The sequence below is a fragment of the Scatophagus argus genome, chromosome 21, assembly GCF_020382885.2.
Source record: "Scatophagus argus isolate fScaArg1 chromosome 21, fScaArg1.pri, whole genome shotgun sequence".
Classification (NCBI taxonomy): Eukaryota; Metazoa; Chordata; class Actinopteri; family Scatophagidae; genus Scatophagus; species Scatophagus argus.
In genome coordinates this window covers 5,901,342-5,918,369 of record NC_058513.1, presented here as the reverse complement: position 1 = coordinate 5,918,369, position 17,028 = coordinate 5,901,342, and the positions used below count along the sequence as shown (strand labels likewise).

At 40.5% G+C, this 17,028-nt stretch overlaps 3 protein-coding genes across 3 annotated transcripts; 1 reads left to right on the top strand and 2 right to left on the bottom strand.

The window, feature by feature from the left end:
* Window positions 1-975: 975 nt before the first annotated feature.
* On the bottom strand, window positions 976-4,644 carry LOC124052757 (GTPase IMAP family member 4-like). Its single transcript, XM_046377377.1, has 8 exons — window positions 4,465-4,644; window positions 4,047-4,180; window positions 3,484-3,561; window positions 2,977-3,027; window positions 2,750-2,800; window positions 2,580-2,630; window positions 2,254-2,304; window positions 976-2,101 (listed from the first exon to the last, which is right to left on the bottom strand). Exons 2-8 carry the CDS (start codon window positions 4,090-4,092, stop codon window positions 1,374-1,376), a joined length of 1,056 nt encoding a protein of 351 aa, XP_046233333.1. The 5' UTR covers window positions 4,093-4,180; window positions 4,465-4,644; the 3' UTR covers window positions 976-1,373.
* Window positions 4,645-4,777: 133 nt separating this feature from the next.
* Window positions 4,778-10,258, bottom strand: xrcc6 (X-ray repair complementing defective repair in Chinese hamster cells 6). The gene is made up of 13 exons (XM_046377376.1): window positions 10,155-10,258; window positions 9,668-9,745; window positions 9,241-9,353; window positions 8,806-8,947; window positions 8,269-8,520; window positions 7,946-8,132; window positions 7,579-7,765; window positions 7,206-7,374; window positions 6,703-6,864; window positions 6,396-6,525; window positions 5,864-5,964; window positions 5,623-5,739; window positions 4,778-5,455 (listed from the first exon to the last, which is right to left on the bottom strand). The coding sequence occupies exons 2-13, from the start codon at window positions 9,738-9,740 to the stop codon at window positions 5,256-5,258; spliced, it is 1,833 nt and encodes a 610-aa protein (XP_046233332.1). The 5' UTR covers window positions 9,741-9,745; window positions 10,155-10,258; the 3' UTR covers window positions 4,778-5,255.
* Window positions 10,259-10,363: 105 nt separating this feature from the next.
* Window positions 10,364-14,163, top strand: desi1b (desumoylating isopeptidase 1b). Its single transcript, XM_046377378.1, has 6 exons — window positions 10,364-10,747; window positions 10,856-10,877; window positions 11,031-11,100; window positions 11,302-11,411; window positions 12,004-12,126; window positions 12,642-14,163. Exons 1-6 carry the CDS (start codon window positions 10,660-10,662, stop codon window positions 12,718-12,720), a joined length of 492 nt encoding a protein of 163 aa, XP_046233334.1. The 5' UTR covers window positions 10,364-10,659; the 3' UTR covers window positions 12,721-14,163.
* The last annotated feature ends 2,865 nt before the right edge of the window (window positions 14,164-17,028 follow it).

The following is a 17,028-nucleotide window of genomic DNA, read 5'->3' as shown; positions in this document are numbered from 1 at the left end:
GTGTCTCACTCTCTCCGTCCGTGCACACACGAACATGCGCAGTAGCGTCTCTCTGGCTCCATATTGCTGTCACCGCCTGCGTCAGTAGACAGTGTAGCAGTCCCTCCCCTGAGACTGCGAAACCCTACATTTTCCACTGTATGAGTGGGCATGTTAAAATTGCATAAACAGATAACGAACTTTACATTCTGGTGTATGAATAGTCTAAAAAAGCTTTAGGACTTTTGGCCAAGTGTTAAGATCAACTTTAGCTTGCTTTTTTGAGTACTTATTGCTTAAAGTGATTATGACCAATATTTCTATGATTAAATGACAAATCCACATATACTCATCACTCAGTTGCAGTTTTGCGAAGATCTGTGCAGCCTCTCACACTCCTTTAGCTTATTGTTTTTGTTTTACACCTTAAAGTGTACTGCTTTTACTACTTCACCCCAAATTTACAGCAGGCATTTTGGTTAGCACGGCAAACGAAGTTAGCAACTAGCTGGTGAATTTAGCAGCTAAAGAGCTAGATATATTTAAACTGTGGGGATTAAAAACAAAGCTGAGACAGTAAATGTTGGACTTCATCAGATGACCAGAGAGGCTACTAATAAAGAATGCTCTGCTTCATTTGTGCCATTTATGTTTAAGGTCATTAAGACTTGTCTACCTAAAAAAAAAAACTGGAAACCAAAACTGTGAAGTGAAAAGTCAGTAAATTAAAGTGAGTTTACAGATTTGAGTTTGCTGTGCTAAATGAACTATGTGTACCTGATGTTTAGACTGAAATATTCACATACTTATACAATAATACCATGATAAATACAGCTTGTCACTGTTGCAAGTATAGCAGATTTTTTTTATGTTCCCAGCCATATAAATATAGTCTATACTGTATATATATTATATTGTCCATATTTGAGTAAGATTTTGGTCTAAATGCTGCTTCAGAGGCCTCTGGAGAAAGCATGAAAAGCACTGCTGAACTAGTACCAGTATGACTTAAGTTTATTTTACCATCATCACTTTAATGTTTGATATCTCTCATAAATTATGAATGATAGGGGAGGGCTAAACACTGGAGCAGAGTGAGAAAACACAGGCCTATACAAAGAATAAACAGACATCGAAGAATTAAAACAACCTAAAATGAACAAATTAAGTGTGTATGAGCATGATATCTCACTGAAAGCATCTGTGGTGTGTTGAAAAGACAGCTAGCGATAGTAAATTAATTTTGACAGTCGTAAACCAGAAAAATGACAAAAAATACCCAAGGCAAAGACTCACCTTTGCACTTAAACTCTTGAATGAACCCTGTCACCTTATTTTTTTAAGTTCTCCAAAAAACAGACCAAAAACATGAGCTCCCCTTGTCCCTCTCTTATTTACATGTGTCCCAGTTTTCTAGCCAGTGCGGAGGCCATGTCAGCTAGCAGCTCCTCCCTGATGCGGTCCTCTCTTCTCTGCAGCTCGTGGATGAAATGCCCCCTCAGTGTCTTCAGCTCCATCACACGCCCCACTAAGTTCTTGCGTGTCACACTCTGCACCTCTGGGGGGCAGTCTGGCCCGTCATCCACCAGCTCTGGTCTCTGGTCACATAGGGACAGAGCCGTTTTCAGACCCCCAGTGTCCACATCCAGCAGCTGATCTAGAGTACGCTCTCGACCTGGACGATCTGCACAAGTGAGGACTGGGATGATGTACCCTACGGCTTCATCTCCATACAGTTTGAGGGTGGCCCGGATCTCCTGAGCCACATCCTGGCTGTTCCCCGTGCTGGAACTTGGAGTTTGGATCACCAACAAGAAGGCGTGCGGTCCAGGACTGGCGAGCTGAAGGCTCCTCAGAGCTTCCATGGCTCTCTTGTTGTTCCCCAGTGATGGCCGGAGAAGATCTGGGGTGTTGATCACAGTAACCTCTCTACCATCCATCACTGTCCTTCTCTTGGTGCTCTCCATTAGGGGACCCATTGGTGTCCTTGTCTCACTGTTGCCCAACAAAGTTTCTGCCAGGGAGGTCTGTCCTCCACCTGGGGGCCCCAGGATAATCAGCCTTAGGCCTGGTTTGTTAGTTGGATCCATCTCCGACTCCACTGCTCCATCTCTGGGTGTCCCTGCAAAGGTGACAAGTTTTTATTAGTCAAATAATAAAGCACTTTGCATAAAAGCTGTTAGCCCTAAACCCAACTGAGTATGAGTAGATCTTATGTTTAAAATAACAGCTGACAGAGCAAAGAAGAAAAAAAAAAAGTGAAGATGAACTGACCTGTGATTGCTTTGATGACAGCAGCCAGCCACTTGAACTTGGAGGAAAATCCTGATGGAGGAGCAGATTGTACGTCAGATGGTTTAACTGTTAATTACAGGGCTGTGATTATTATGTAGATCTATCACTAAAATAGCTCCAGTCCCTTGAGATACTGAATTACCGTCATGTGTCTGCTGAGTTTCTGAGTCACTTCCTCTTACTACTTGAACTTACCCACTCAAGTTGTAAAATTCTCATGACCAGTTCGCCTTCGCTTGGAAAGTCATTTTCAAACACGCAGTGAAGCAAAAACAATATCCAATGCAAATGCAGGCAACACTCACCTATGATAAATCGCCAAATTCGAGACAGCCATTTAAAAAGACTCTGGATTCCTGAGGCACCAGATGGTTAGAGAAAAGTTAGCATGTAGCTTTGTTTAATTCAGAGGCGACATGTGATACAGTTTGTTTTATTCCTGGGGCTAAGAGATGAAGGATGTATTATTTTTTACCACGAATGGTTCCCACTAGGCGGCTCACCCAGCTCCAAAGAGCTGACAGACCTGAGGCAGAAACAATGACACACATTATTGTTCTGGTGATTTCAACGTGACACTTATATTGTCATGTTATTCCATCTGTTGCACACGGCATTTTTTGTGTGCTGTCAGTTAAAATGTGGCTGTGTGGGACACAAAGTGACCTCTGACCTCTGATACATTACTTTAGCTGAACTCACCAGTTAGAGAGCAGAACAGACGAATCGGCCATCGGATCAGGGCTGGGAGCGCTGCAGGAAAAACAGACCACCATCAATACTGCAGCAAAGATGATAATAACAAGGTGATAAGGTGGCTTGAGCAATGCCTTTATTATTTGTTTACCAGTGGGTATGATCTATATAAAAACATTCAAATTGTTTTAGGGTCCATGTTATTGTTTGTTTTTAAAATGTATCATATTTAGATGGTAAATTGAACCAGCTAAATATTGAAATGTGAGGACATAAACCCTCGCACCCTGATTGGCTGATGGAAGCGGCTCTTCTAATTAAACTGAGGTGAATCTGCTGAATTAGACACGTCGAAGTTCAGATTTGAGTATTTTCTTAAATCAACAGTAAATTATAATCCAGCCACTCAAAGAACCGTCATAGGACCAATAATTTTGCTTATATCCAAATGCTTATGAACGTGTGTGTGTGTGTGTGTGTGTGTGTGTGTGTGTGTGTCGGTGAGTGACTGACTTTGTGAGAATCTGTAGAGAACATAGCCCACCACAGTAAAAGCTCCCATCTGGACACTGCTGCTGTTCAACCACAAGCCTAAACAAAGAGTGGAGGGAGAAAAGCGTGGCATTAATAAAGCAATGCTGTACACAACTCATCACGAGGTTTACCTTTCACCCGAATGTGAAATGCATGAAATACTCTAAATCCCAGGAAACCCTGATTGTAGAATGCAAGACTTAGTGTTGTGTCAGTGGCTGTGGGCACATCAAGGGCTACGTTCAAAATAAATGCTTTCATTTTAATATTTATACATAAAGGCTGACATCACAGTCTCATCCATTCCAGCATTGTTTTCATGGTGGGAAACTTGAGCACAGTTTTAAAAAGGCTTCAGCGGCTCACAGCTGCTGTTGTTGCAAAACTGCATAAATTATTTTTCTCCAAAACCATTAAGAGAAGAATGAACACCTCATTCTATTTAAGTAATAATACAAATAATATTCTGTATATTCTCTGTGAAGCAGTGCAGTCAGCTTTAATGCCTGTTAAGGGATGTTTGATGAGTTTGTCTGTCTCACCTGTAACAGCATCCTCAGGACGGTCCTTCTCACACTGACACTCCATTTCTCTCTGTAGTTGACGGACCTTCAGTCAGTCAAGGTAGCGAGAATATGTCACATCCCTTCTGCTCAGAATTTTCAGTGTAAAAGCCCTAAAAGTTGAACACAACACTCAGGTTGTTCGATGTTTTTCAAAGTCAATGTGATGCAAACAGTTCAAATTAAAACTAGGACTCCAGATTAAATGTTATTGCAGCAAATGTTAAGTGCCTGGATTTCATTTCTACAAGTCACACTTAGTTCAAAGCAAGAGAAAGCTCTGTTGTATATGTAGCAAAGTTCCAAGACAGGGTAAGCTAAAACATAAATGATATACAGAAGTCCAAAAGTCTATTTTAAACAATTGCAGTGGCTAAATGTTCCTGAAGCCCCATACCTGCCCTGTGGTGAGCTAATCCTCCACCGGGAACACCATCTACTTTCAGTCTGTCAAAACCTGACGCAATTCACATGAGGTCAAAGTTGCATGTGATCCCTTCTTCCTGCTGTTGTGCAGTTGCATTTGCCTGTGCAGGCCTGCCCTCAGCAGGAACACTCCTTTATTGTGCTGTGCAGCAAACACAAAGGCCCCGGTATGCTGATAATGCTGCAGTCTTGTTTCAGAGGGACACACCTTCGATCTGGCTACACGAAGGACTGGAAATGCTGCTTAAGGTGTACAGTATGCTGAATAACTGGAACAAACTAGATTCAGGACTGTTAGAATTTGTATTTATTAATGCAAATGCAAGTTTATCAACAAGTGTCATCACTAAGTACAGTATTTTTATAACTATGTTTAGTGTACAGTTTATTTTGATGCACACAAAACTTGTTTTATGATGTACCCACATTCAGTATCAGAGTACTTGGTCACAAGAAAGACTTGTTTTTGTTATATTCAAACATTATTCATGTAATGTGGGACTGCCACAAACAGGGTAAAGCAACAATTTTAATCTTAGCAAGCACACAAGGAAAATTTTTGGGAACACTGCTCATAGTGTGGGGCACTGAAATTTACAAAACACACAGTAAATTTGAAATCCTTTATCTACTTTTAAAATAGATAACAAATTTAACTTTGTTCGCACAAAGTGGCAGATGATATTTCTACACATGGAAACAACACAAACCTGCTGATCTGAATAAGCTAACAAAGGCACAATGGGGTGCACATCTAACTCCTCATGGGCCCAGGCGGGCAGTCAGAGCGTCTATCAGCTCCTGCTTCTTGGTCCCAGTGGTCCGAACCCCAAACTGCTTACAGGCCTCCTTCAGCACGGGCACGGTCAGCTTTCCAAGCGTGCCGTTCTGCACATGGGCCCTCAGCTCGTCCTCTGGCACCTCCACCTTAGGCTTCTTCTCAGCACCGCTGCCTGTATCAGCTGCAAGTTCATTCATGGAGAAAACATTCAGTCGAAAGAAGAGTCCGATTTTTTTTACTGTATCATACCACAATCTAAGCCAGACAGTCAGCGCAGTATTTAAAACTATCAAAGATGCAGTAAAAAGCTCTGTTGTTTTTTTCTTTTTTACTGATTCCAGCTCCAACCTGATTTGCGTTTGGTGGTTGGTTTGCTCTCAGGGTTGTAGTTGGCAGGGTAGACCAGATCTTTAAACTCCTGGACCAAAGAACCAAGACGGCAGTCAATCTGGTCCACCTTTGGCACTGACACAAAGAGACAAACAGAAACAGATGAGTACAGAAAGTGTGAAACAAAAGAAATAACAAGTGGATGTAACGGCCACAAGAGGAACCAGGATCTCTGCTTATTTGTTTCGCTGAATCTTACTGATGAGGTCCTCTGTGTCCTCTGGAGCCACCATATCCAGAGCCAAAGCCTCCAGGTTCCTGTAATGTTGCTGGATGACTGGATTCTCAAAAGCATCACACCTGCGTTACATTAATAAGAAAAAACATGACACAGGATGAAACCAAGTGAGTGACCTTGTTATGAGCATGAGATCCCACAAAGTGCCCATAAGTTTCACAACAGAGTACTCATGACATACGCCAGTTACTTTTTATAAATTAAATGCATGTCCCCCGAGAACAATATCCTTTCCATCCACCCATTTTCTAGGGGCCTATCCCAGCTGACCAATGGCAAGAGGCGGGGTACACCCTGGACCGATCGCCATCGCTGACACACAAAGACAGACAACCACATATACACACACACTCACGTTAGGTTCAAAGGCAATGTAGCCTTTGAACCTAATGTGCATGATTTGGTGATGATGATGACTGTGGGAAGCCGGAGTACCTGGAGAAAACTGTTTAGGCATCTTTAAAGTAAGACATCTGTAAAGCAGTTTGCCTACCTGTATTTGAAGCGCAGCTTGGAGACGATCTCCTTCATCTTGTCCGCCTGCAACTGTGAGGCAGATGGAAAGTGCGGAGGATCCAATGTCCGTATGTCATCGGCGTATGGCAGGTAGATGATGTTGAAACCTTATACAGGGTAAGATATAAGAGATATATATAGGTTTAAGAGACCTAGATTATAATACAGTTAACCATCTTTCTTGTCGCAGGTTTTTCAAGAGCTAAAAATGCCAAATGCAGCTTTTCGATTAGTTAGATTAATTAAATCCAGTAAAACTGAGGCTGAGCCCCGCGGTGTATTACCTGGTGGTGTAATCTGTACCTTCCCCTCGTCTACTTCTTCCTTCTGAGGCACCAAGGCAACAAATCGAGGTGGGTAGTTTCGGCGAGAGACGCAGCGGCACAGAGCGAACACATTCTTCTCGCTGCACTTCGTCAACAAGGCAGAGAACAGACATGCGCTGCCTGAGGTGGAAACCACAGGATATATCAGAGGTTCAGTCCCACTGGGACACTTCTCACTCATGGTGTTGGCTTACACTTTTCACGACACTGGACAGTAAAGTCCATCACTATTTCTTAAAGTCCAATGTGGTGTGCTTTAATTGCTTGTTTCGTGTAACCAACGACCCACAAGCTAGCTGTTTAGTCAGTCACCTCATAAAATAGATAGAGAAGAGCAGCAAACCCATATCCTCACCTCATCTCACACTATTTGAAAATATTCATAGTCAATACTGTGGTTTTAATATTTCTTTCAACTAGTTTTGAAGTTAATCGTACGCAGACAGACAAACAGTACACACCGTTCACTTCTTCCTCCTCAGGATAGAGGAAGACAACAGGTCGGATATGGTGGTGAAGTTTGAGCCTCTCCATCGGTTTGAATCCGATCAGAAACAGCCCAGGATCTTCAAACTTCTTGATGGCGTCCACCTCATCTTTCTCCATCACTATCTGCTTCTTACCATAGGTCTGCAGCGGACACACACAAACAAGCAAGAAGAAGAAGAAGAAAAAAAGAACACAAACAAAAATCAGTAAATAAAAATCACTGAAATAGTTTTGATCATTAATTAAATTCAGGTAAATCCTGCTGTGGCTGACACATTTGTTCTAATGGAATTAATGCACACCAGCAAGCAAACCAGACTTGGCATATTTTAAGTCTGCTCTTACCTGGGCTTTCTTTATCTCACTGGGCAGCAATAGGCTGCCAGTCTGGGTGTGGAAGGTGCGGGTTTTGCTTCGGACTGGCTCGTTGGTTTCCCTGTAAAGTCTGATGGCACCTGGTCTCCGAGCTGCCACAGCAGTTGCATAAAGCCCCACAGCAACATTTATACCATCACCAAGACACAAGTTTAACCTACAGATGGCAGAGAGGGCAGGATGATGTGAAGAATATGAGAGACGAGGAATTTGGTGACTGAAAAACACTAAGATGAACAGAAAGCACAACACTGAGCAATAAATAATCTCCAGGAATCAAGTCAGCATGCGTTAACTTACGTCCACCTGGAAATGTCAACGTGTCACTGATCGCTACCTGGCCAAGGTTCTCTTCTTCTGCTCCTTAGCCCGCACCCTCTTCTGGAGGTCCTCCAGTTTGTCACAAGGCTCCAGCTGCAGCCCCAGCTCGCTCTCATCCTCAGGAGGACTTACAATGTCACGAAAGAAGAACGAGACATCAAAACCGCCTGGTTTCTTCAGATGCATTAAATCAATGATGACACCTAAGAGAGAAGATGTTTTTGCAGATGTTATACATTTTCTGTATACTGAAATTTGCAGGTAAAGTTGCAATAGCTAGCTCTGAGCTTTCAAACCATATGACCAGATGATTTTCAGGAAAAAAAAGAGCAGACACACCAGTCTCTTTGAGGTCACTGGCCTTGGTGCGAGCCTGTCGGTCCTTCACACTGTCGCCCCCATGTGGTTCGTCCCTGCAGGTGAAGATCATGAGTCGCTTGTGTGAGAGGCGTAGCTTGATGTCACTGTAGAGGTTGGCGCAGCACCACAGAGCATCACCTAATGATGTCTCCCCACTGCCCATTTTCTCTGCTGCTAGCTGGGCTCCTTTATCCCCCCGTAGAGCGTCCACCTCCTGTACTCGCTTTGCACCTGAGGAAAATAAAGGAGCAGACAAATAAACTGGATGCATAAGGATACAAGAAAGATGAGTTTAGTGGCTTTAAAGATGGCTTAGATGGAAAGAAAAAGCTAGTCAGATTGTGAATGAGCAAAGCTCAAAAATTATCTGGATATACAAGGATAACAAATATATTGTCAAAGTTGAATATGTCTTACTGGAATACAAAGAAGGCAGAAAAACATGTGCACAAGAACTCTTCCCACATTTGTATTTGCAGCAAAACAACAACATTATTGAAAAGTACTGCAGCTAACCGGGTTCATCAAGGTCGTGGTACACGTAGACATGCTTGAATGAGTTCCTTGGATTTTTGCTTTGCTCTGTGCCAAAGAAAACCAAAGCCATCAGATCCCTGTGACTACTAATGATCTTACTGGTGTACACGCTGCGCACAACCTATAAGGAGAGAACACAGACATTATTATTATATTATTATTGTTTTTATGGAACAATAACAACTAAGTTTATTCTGCAATGTGAATGTATGGTGGGTAAGCTAAAAAACAAGTGCAAAAAAAGAAAAGGAAAAAAAAAGTAGATTTTCTTCCAAATAACTCCCCATCGTGTTAGGATCTGAATAATTAACCAATTCAAACATTTACAGCTGTGACAGTACAAGAATGGCTGTATCACACACGAAAGCTGGGAGTACACCACAAAAATAGACTTCAAATAACTGGCTGTCCTACCTGCATGGTTAAGTCAAAGTTAGACGGCTGTCCATCTTCTCCTTTGATGAACATTTCCTTGGAGGCATCAACCAAGAAGACCAAACTGTCCCTCCCTGTGACCTTATAATATCCTAACAAAAGCAACAAAGGGTTTTACTTTTTGGTATCAAATGTTATCCAATAACGTAATTAAGGTTGTGTGTTAAATTACTTGTAAGTAACTGCAGTTCATAGCATCAAACTGCAACTTGCATAACAATGTTATTCATACTTGCATGGTCTAAGTAATTTAAAAGCTTCTAATTGGTGAAAATGTGGAGAGAAATATGAAAATAGGAAAAATCTGTCAGAGAGCAATAAAGACCAAGTCAGAGTGATCGATGCCAGCTGATAATTTTGTATTATTTGTACTTAATGAGAAGTACTGAGGGCGCTTTCATCTCACCTCCAGACTGCTCTCCTTCCTCTTGCTCTTCATCCTCATCCTCATTCCGGTAGTACGCGTTCCACTCTGCCATGTGTACTGCTTGTTCAGCGGTTCAATATGAGGCAACAGAAAACATTAAGTAGCTTAAACACTGTTGCAACAACTTACAGTCAAAGTGTGTCTATGGTCAAATGGTCGATCCTTCGTGTATTTGATAAGAAAGAACAAACCTCCAATATCCAAAGAACATTATACTGTTAAGACTGTATTATACTGTTATATGCATTAATGTTTATTTAAAATTAACTAATGTATCAACTTTACACAGGCAATGTGTATTTTAGCAGGCTAGCTTAGCTTGTCACTGCTAGTTTAATGGGTAGGTTCTGGATGGTAAGTTAACAAAATGCAACTTTCTAATGATGCACAAAACTATATGGACTAAACAATTTAGAACAACAACCACAACAAACACTGAGTTATTGTTAGCCAATAATTTACTTACGGTGGTCTGCTACTTTCTCCCTACAAGTCCAGACTAGTTTCAATGGCTGGCGCTTTCTGTATGCGAACAAGCAACGCTGAACGTCATGCGGAGCAGCTCGTCTCCCATTGGACTCTTGTCTGCCAAGTTGAGAAACTGACCAATCCTAGTTATGTAGGCGGGACTTGTATGCAGAGAAGCTTTACCCCGGAAAAAGAGTCCTCTGTGCATGTGAAAGCATTTTTTTGACAGTCATGTTAATGTTTACAGTAGAACAGTGACACAGCATTTTCTGACAGCACCCGGCAACATCGAACTAGTACTAGGAGGGTTATTTGCGCTACTTTATTTCTTGCTTTTCATTTAAATAGTCTCTGACTTTTTTTGTTAAAGTTTCTCTCAAAAGTTTTGTTTGTTAGCTACCATCGAGCAAGCTAGCCGGCAAACTCTTGGCGGATGTGAGTCTGCTAACTTTAGACTAGGTTAGCTGCATTTTCATTTTAAACAAAAATTCCTTTGCGCCGTTATGGACCAAACAGACTTTTATCCAGTGAAACTGTACGTTTACGACTTGTCCAGAGGCATGGCCCGCCAGCTGAGTCCTGTCATGCTCGGTAAGTTTTGGACTTGACAGTGCGGTTAGGACTCAGGCCAGAGCTATTACTTTTTTCTGCCAATTTGAAATAAATCATTCTGATTGAGTTCTGTTTTTATCATCACAGGGAGACAGCTTGATGGGATATGGTGAGTGCAGCTGAGTATACGTTTGTTTTGTAGAAGTTATCTCACAGAAAAATTCAGTCAACTTTGATTATCTGCTTGCTTTGGCGTGGTTTTATTGGAATAAGTTTTTTTGTTGTTGTTGTTGTTTGTTTTTTTCGTGTTTTCATACTGTAGGCACACTGCTGTTGTGGTCCATGGAAAGGAATTCTTCTTTTCAGGACAAGGCATCAACAGCTGTTCACCTGTAAGAATCCACTTCACCCTGAAGTACACAACACATACGAAAATAGCACTTTGCTACATTTACTGCAGTACAATAAAATCAAATTAGATAAATAAGAAAATAAATCAAGTGCAGGTACTAAGAAAGTGATGGCTCAACAAATGTTAGTCAAAGTGTTCGGAACAAGGACTGACTGAGGTGTGAATGTGTGTTGTGATCTAGGGTGGCATGGCCTTGGGTCAGCCTGACTGCATCGTGGACCTTGGCTCCACTGAGGTGCCTGCCGAGATATTTACGGAATACTTGATTTCACTGGCAGAGTCCACATACAGGTAAAGGCTCAGACTCACCACACAAATTTTAAATCCCAACTAGGGGTCTGGATGGGTAGGGGTCACTTTGGCACTAAAGCAATTTGATTGGTAATAAACATGTTTTAATTGTGTACACTACACAGAGTCTTGATAAGCTGTAACTTCCGTTCTTTGTCAAAAGTCTTTCAATATATTGAGACATCCTTGTCGCACTTCAAATGATTAAATATCGAGTTGCAAGTGAAAACATGAAAGAAATAAAAAAAACTTTTGTGTTGAGAGGCAAGTGCATCGCTGCTCCCCCTAACCCCTAGCTAAAATTATAACCTGCAGTGCTGTAATGCTGTTGAATTGCACTGAAAATCCCTCATGGTTTTAGTAAGAATTATTATAATTCCATTAGATTGAAATGCATGTGAGAGAATGGAGGAACTGGAAAAAGTGATGCATTTAAAGTCTCACAGTTCTTCCTGTTATCTCTCAGTCAAAATGTTTCTATCTCCTCACCCGCCCTTCTCCACCCTGTCTGACCTGCTCTCTCCGTTCTTTCTCTGAACTTATGCATCTGTCTCCTCTTTTTCTCTCCCTTCTTCGTTCTTCTGGTGCACAGAAGTGACAAGTACAACCTGTTTGATCACAACTGCAACGTTTTCAGCAATGAGGTGGCTCAGTTCCTCACGGGCAATAAGATCCCTTCGTACATCACAGACCTTACATCTGAAGTACTGTCCACGTGAGTAATATATAAAGCTGTTTTTACATCATAAATGCCATCTTATTCTCTGAATCTGTAGTTCAACTGCCTATGCGGTAAGTCTGCAGTTCATAGTACATATTTAATGCCTAAAACAACATGCCAAACTTTTGATCAGTTTTGGTCTCCATCTTTTCAATCGTGTGTTTAGTTTGTTGGTTGGTGCTTGTGAATAGCCGACTAAACATAAATAACATTCAGTCCAAGAAGGATAGAGAGACTTTCACACTGTTACAGACAATGTCAGACATCTACAATTGTTTGTTTGACCTCACTGAGAAAAAACATTTTCAAGATATAATAAATCTGAGCGCAAATAGAAACAGAAAAAGTAATATTGAAATTTAGTTTTCAAATTTTTTTGCGTGTCTTGTGCTCGACTGAAAGACTTCGGTTTTGTTTTGCTCAGTTAATTTTTTCCCCTTTCCCTTCACATACTCTAAGTTGTTGAGACTTTCTTTTGGTGTGACTGTTCTGTCTGCTGTCCTCTTTAGGCCTTTTGGCCAGGCTCTCCGTCCCTTACTGGATTCCATGGTCATTAATCCTGGAGGCAACAACATAACCGGACAGTGATAGATGAGGCTGTACACGTTAAAGAGAATAATTTAAGCATTTTGGTGAAAGTGGGACCCTTACCATCTGCCACCATCCACACTCTGATAACATGTTGGTTGACAGGATGATCTTTATTATACTGACTTCCAGATTTGAGAAGAAGACAATAACATTTTTAGCTGTTAAAAAGCACTGCACAAGTTAACTATTTTTAAAAAAGTTCTTTCCTCAGTATATGCAGAACTTGGTATATAACCTACTTTCTATACCTTCATCATATTTTAGCCTTATCATGCTCTTAACAAGCACTGGCCTTGTCTATCACCATGGTAATGATGCTCCTTGGGAAAGAGAGTGGAGTTTAATGCCTCCATGTTTCCCCTCATCGCTTCACCTCCTTGTGGTCATTCACACAGGCTTCATGCATTGTGGTTTACCGTGCACAACTGGACTCTGGACTTGAGAATTTCTCTTCACCTGTTTATTACAATTGACCACATTTCTCCTGATATTTGGGCTAAGTTGTGATTCATTCTGTTATTTAATGTGTGTTAATAAGTCTGATAAGGCTTTACCCTCAAAATGTGTTAACATTAATAGCTGATTTTTTTTGTCTGACTTAGTCTCAGATCTGTATTCTCCTAATCATTCTTTCCTTTTAACATGTTATTTGCAGTTTAGCTTGTTTTCCCTGTGGTCATTAATACAACAGGACTGCTCTTAGAGGGCTAAGGCCAGGGTAAAGGGAGAGTTAAAATGAAGAAATCAGCTCTCAGTTAGGCAGTTCTGCTGGCCTTTCTTTGCATCCAGTGTTGTAGAAGATACATTTTAACCAAATGTAATGGGGTTATTTTTTGTACTTATTTGTACATCTTTTGCTTGCTTCACTTGCCAAAACGGAAGCTGCATCTTGAAATTTGTTTGTGTATACGCGACTAAATCAGGCATAGTACATTTTATATCCAGTGAGATACATGCCCACAACCACTTACCTACATGACTGCAGGGCCATTAACACCCGTTTTCAGGAAAAACATATATCACTGATGCCATCACTGTCTTTATTCTTTATAATCTTACAGTATGATAGTACAGTTAGCTTCCTGAATAGTTTCCTTGGAATTGTTATTGTGAATATACTCACTGTTAGTATTGCTTAACTTAATGCTATTATGTCTACTTGTTCATGCTTAGAAGGTGTCTGCTTGTTGTTAAAACAACTAATTTTTTCACTCTCAGTTTTTAAACTTTTGCACTTAGACTAACCTGTTCCAGATAAAGTAAACGGTTTTTTAATCTTTAATCTTTTACTCAGGAATCAATATAATCTTTGACACGTTATTTATATAAACGGTGTTCTCAAACCTGTTGATAAAAAGGGCTCATCAGTATTAAATTTACTGTGACACCCTACATGTTGTCAAATGTATGACATTAAAATATCTTTTATTTCTTTGAATTGTGCCGTGAACTGTTTTGTGTTGAAGAATAACTCATCGCTGTTCTTCCATGTTATGTGCAGAGGAATGAATTGAAGTTGTATGTTGTGTGTGGACAAGAATGCGAGTTTTTGATAGGAATAGGAGCAATCTGTCATTAAAATTAGGTTAAGATTTCAGGACACCATCTGCACATGCTTTTGGTAGGAGCAGTATCGAGAACAGCCACAGGGTGACGCTAGAGCCTCACTGCAGCCGTGGTGGATGCTTTATGCCAGTCTATTAAGGCCATGCATGAAATTCGAATGTGTTTCCATTTCTGAAATTGATGGGTGAATCGGTGGTTAGCGGGACATGTTTGTGATTGTTGCTGCTTCATATCCCAGCTGGGAAAATACTGGAAATGTGCTTAAACTACAGTCAGATGGTCTCCGAGGGCAAGAGGAGCTGCTTTGTAACAATGAAACAGCAGTTGTGCTCTCAATAGAAAGCTGTTGTTTATAGCGGTTGTTGACTGACACACGCACACACGCTATTTTCTATTAACAAGGAGTTTGTATAAAGTGTGAAAGCCATACTGACTGATTATGATGGTGTAAGAAACTTGAGTCCACAGTGATCTTGTCAGTAAGTTCTTGGCTGCCAGGAGTTCTGTTGTTTGGCGTGTTCATTAATGTGGCGAACGGCTGCTTGGTGACGTGTTTCTCACGAAAGAATCAAAGGTCCAGCATTCTGATACAAACGCGAGTCAAACCAAAGCCATATATGGATTTTTACAATCTTTATTATTTCAACTTCAAAAGTGGCATCAGTTACTAAACAATCCTCTGCAAAGAACATTTCTAGAACATTTTGGGTATAAATTAGTAGTTAGTTTAATAATAAGAGGTACAGGTACATACAGTATATACAAATTTTTGCTACATACTGTATATCACACCAACACACTTTGGATTTACTTGGCTATCATAATTGTGTTTATACATTGATCATAGCTCGTTTTTTTTTTGTTTTTTTAAATATACTTTAATTGAACGGATAAGGTCAGATGACCTGCAGAGGTTCATGGTGCCAAAGTGGGATGAACGCCTTCCTTTCATTCACTTGATGAAGTAGTTTGAAACAAACTTCGAACGTTTCATTGCTAATCAAATGCATACCCAACGCCTCCTGTGTTTGCCCGTCGTCACTATTGTGTGATCGAACAATCGAAACGTTGTCAGTGCTTTAGACACTACACTACACTTAATTTGTGTTAATGTATTTTGCCACTTATGTGAAAACCCACTGCGATAATGTGACATACAGCAGAGTCGGCCTGCTTTATCCTCTTCTATTGCACATTAGAAAATTGCACAACTCAGCTAATATAGATCTCTGTATGCATCAGGTTTCATGTAACTAAAATTCATCAGCATGAAATAATATATTCTTTTAAAATCTGACATCAACAGCAATTATAATAAATACTCTTAGAATTAAAACGACTTGATTCATACAGCCCTTATTCAAACAGAATATACAGAAAATGACATATATACAAAATATTCATAAATAAAGCAGAACGTGTTATTTTCCGATGAAGTTTGCACTACATAGAACTAAAAAAAGGACGTGTTGTAATGTGCACAAGATTGATCAGAAATAGATGAAAAAAAAAAGTGGTTCAGCTACAAAGATCAGAGGTTTACTGTTATTTTAGGTGGAGAAAATGCATGATTTCAGAACAAGAAAAGCACTGGAAGCACTTGTTTCAGGGCAAAGCACTAAACTTCTAATGCTTATAAAAACTGATTTTTTTTTAAACCAGCAGATCTCAACATTTTAAACCCACAACATTGAGCAACGAGGAGAAATTATGCATACCCATGATTGTTTTGCTACACTGGTAATGAGAGGCAGTGACTAATGACAGCCATGGTGAACTTTTCTGTCAAACTGGGAGTGAATGAAAGAAGGGGAAGAGATACAAGTGTTACCACGGCATCAGTTAATATCCTTTGTTAATGCTTCATTTTCTAGAGCTTTGTTAAAACATACTGTATAGACAGTTAAAATCTGACAAATACAGATGCTGACATATGTTTATTTGTGCGTGCTTGTGGATGAGAAGAAGGGACTTGGCCTTCTGTAAGATGCTTATAAGAGATCACCTCTACAAGTCTGTCTTGGATGAGACCCTGGTTTCTCATGAAGGTGAATAGGGAGTGAACTTTGTTATGGAGTACCAAAGACTCCACGCACCTACTATACCACTTTATAGTAGGTGCTATTACCTTCAGCACATTCTCCCAGCTTATCGAATCCTTACACAGCTGACAGCATTAACACTCTGCTCTACTCCCTGGACTACGTAAAACATAAATCCAATTTTTCCACATGAAAAAGAAAGAAAGTGAAACTGAGCCAGATGTTTAGCATCTGTGAAGTCAGATCCTTGATCTAGCTTTACGTTAATTTGGCTTTAATAATGTTAATCAGATTTAAGTGATTTAATATACTATATAAAAGCCATTATGGACACTTTTCCAAAATGCTTAGGGAAGAATCCAAATTTCTTTAAAACAGTAGCGGAGCAGTTTTCAGCACAAAAGCTCTGAAAACCCACTGTGCAAAGTTATTGACCAGCTAGTGAGCAGAGACTCAACCAGAGCTGAAAGAAGAGTAAATATTGGAACACTTGGCCAGAGACATGATTGCAAAGAAATGATAATGTTGCTTTGTAACTGCCTGTGCAAATAGACAACAGTTTGCCATCACGTTGACCATGTTGACTTAGAAGGTGATAATACATTATGCCACTGTTGTTCATAGCTTGTTTCCGCTGCCCCCAAGTGTCCCAAAAGGTCAATTACCGCAGGCTTAAAAAGGCGTTGGGACCGCTGTG

Excerpts from the sequence above, each read along its gene's own strand:
- xrcc6 (XM_046377376.1), bottom strand. The coding sequence starts at position 9,740 with ATGGCAGAGTGGAACGCGTACTACCGGAATGAGGATGAGGATGAAGAG. Across the intron at positions 9,354-9,667 it reads GGAAGGAGAGCAGTCTGGAG|GATATTATAAGGTCACAGGG; the intron begins GTGAGATGAAAG and ends TGCTTTTGTTAG. Across the intron at positions 7,766-7,945 it reads AAGAAGAGAACCTTGGCCAG|GTTAAACTTGTGTCTTGGTG; the intron begins GTAGCGATCAGT and ends TGCCATCTGTAG.
- LOC124052757 (XM_046377377.1), bottom strand. The coding sequence starts at position 4,092 with ATGGAGTGTCAGTGTGAGAAGGACCGTCCTGAGGATGCTGTTACAG. Across the intron at positions 3,028-3,483 it reads TCTCTACAGATTCTCACAAA|CGCTCCCAGCCCTGATCCGA; the intron begins GTCAGTCACTCA and ends TTTTTCCTGCAG. Across the intron at positions 2,102-2,253 it reads TGTCATCAAAGCAATCACAG|GGACACCCAGAGATGGAGCA; the intron begins GTCAGTTCATCT and ends TCACCTTTGCAG.
- desi1b (XM_046377378.1), top strand. The coding sequence starts at position 10,660 with ATGGACCAAACAGACTTTTATCCAGTGAAACTGTACGTTTACGACTTG. Across the intron at positions 10,748-10,855 it reads GCTGAGTCCTGTCATGCTCG|GGAGACAGCTTGATGGGATA; the intron begins GTAAGTTTTGGA and ends TTATCATCACAG. Across the intron at positions 12,127-12,641 it reads ACATCTGAAGTACTGTCCAC|GCCTTTTGGCCAGGCTCTCC; the intron begins GTGAGTAATATA and ends TGTCCTCTTTAG.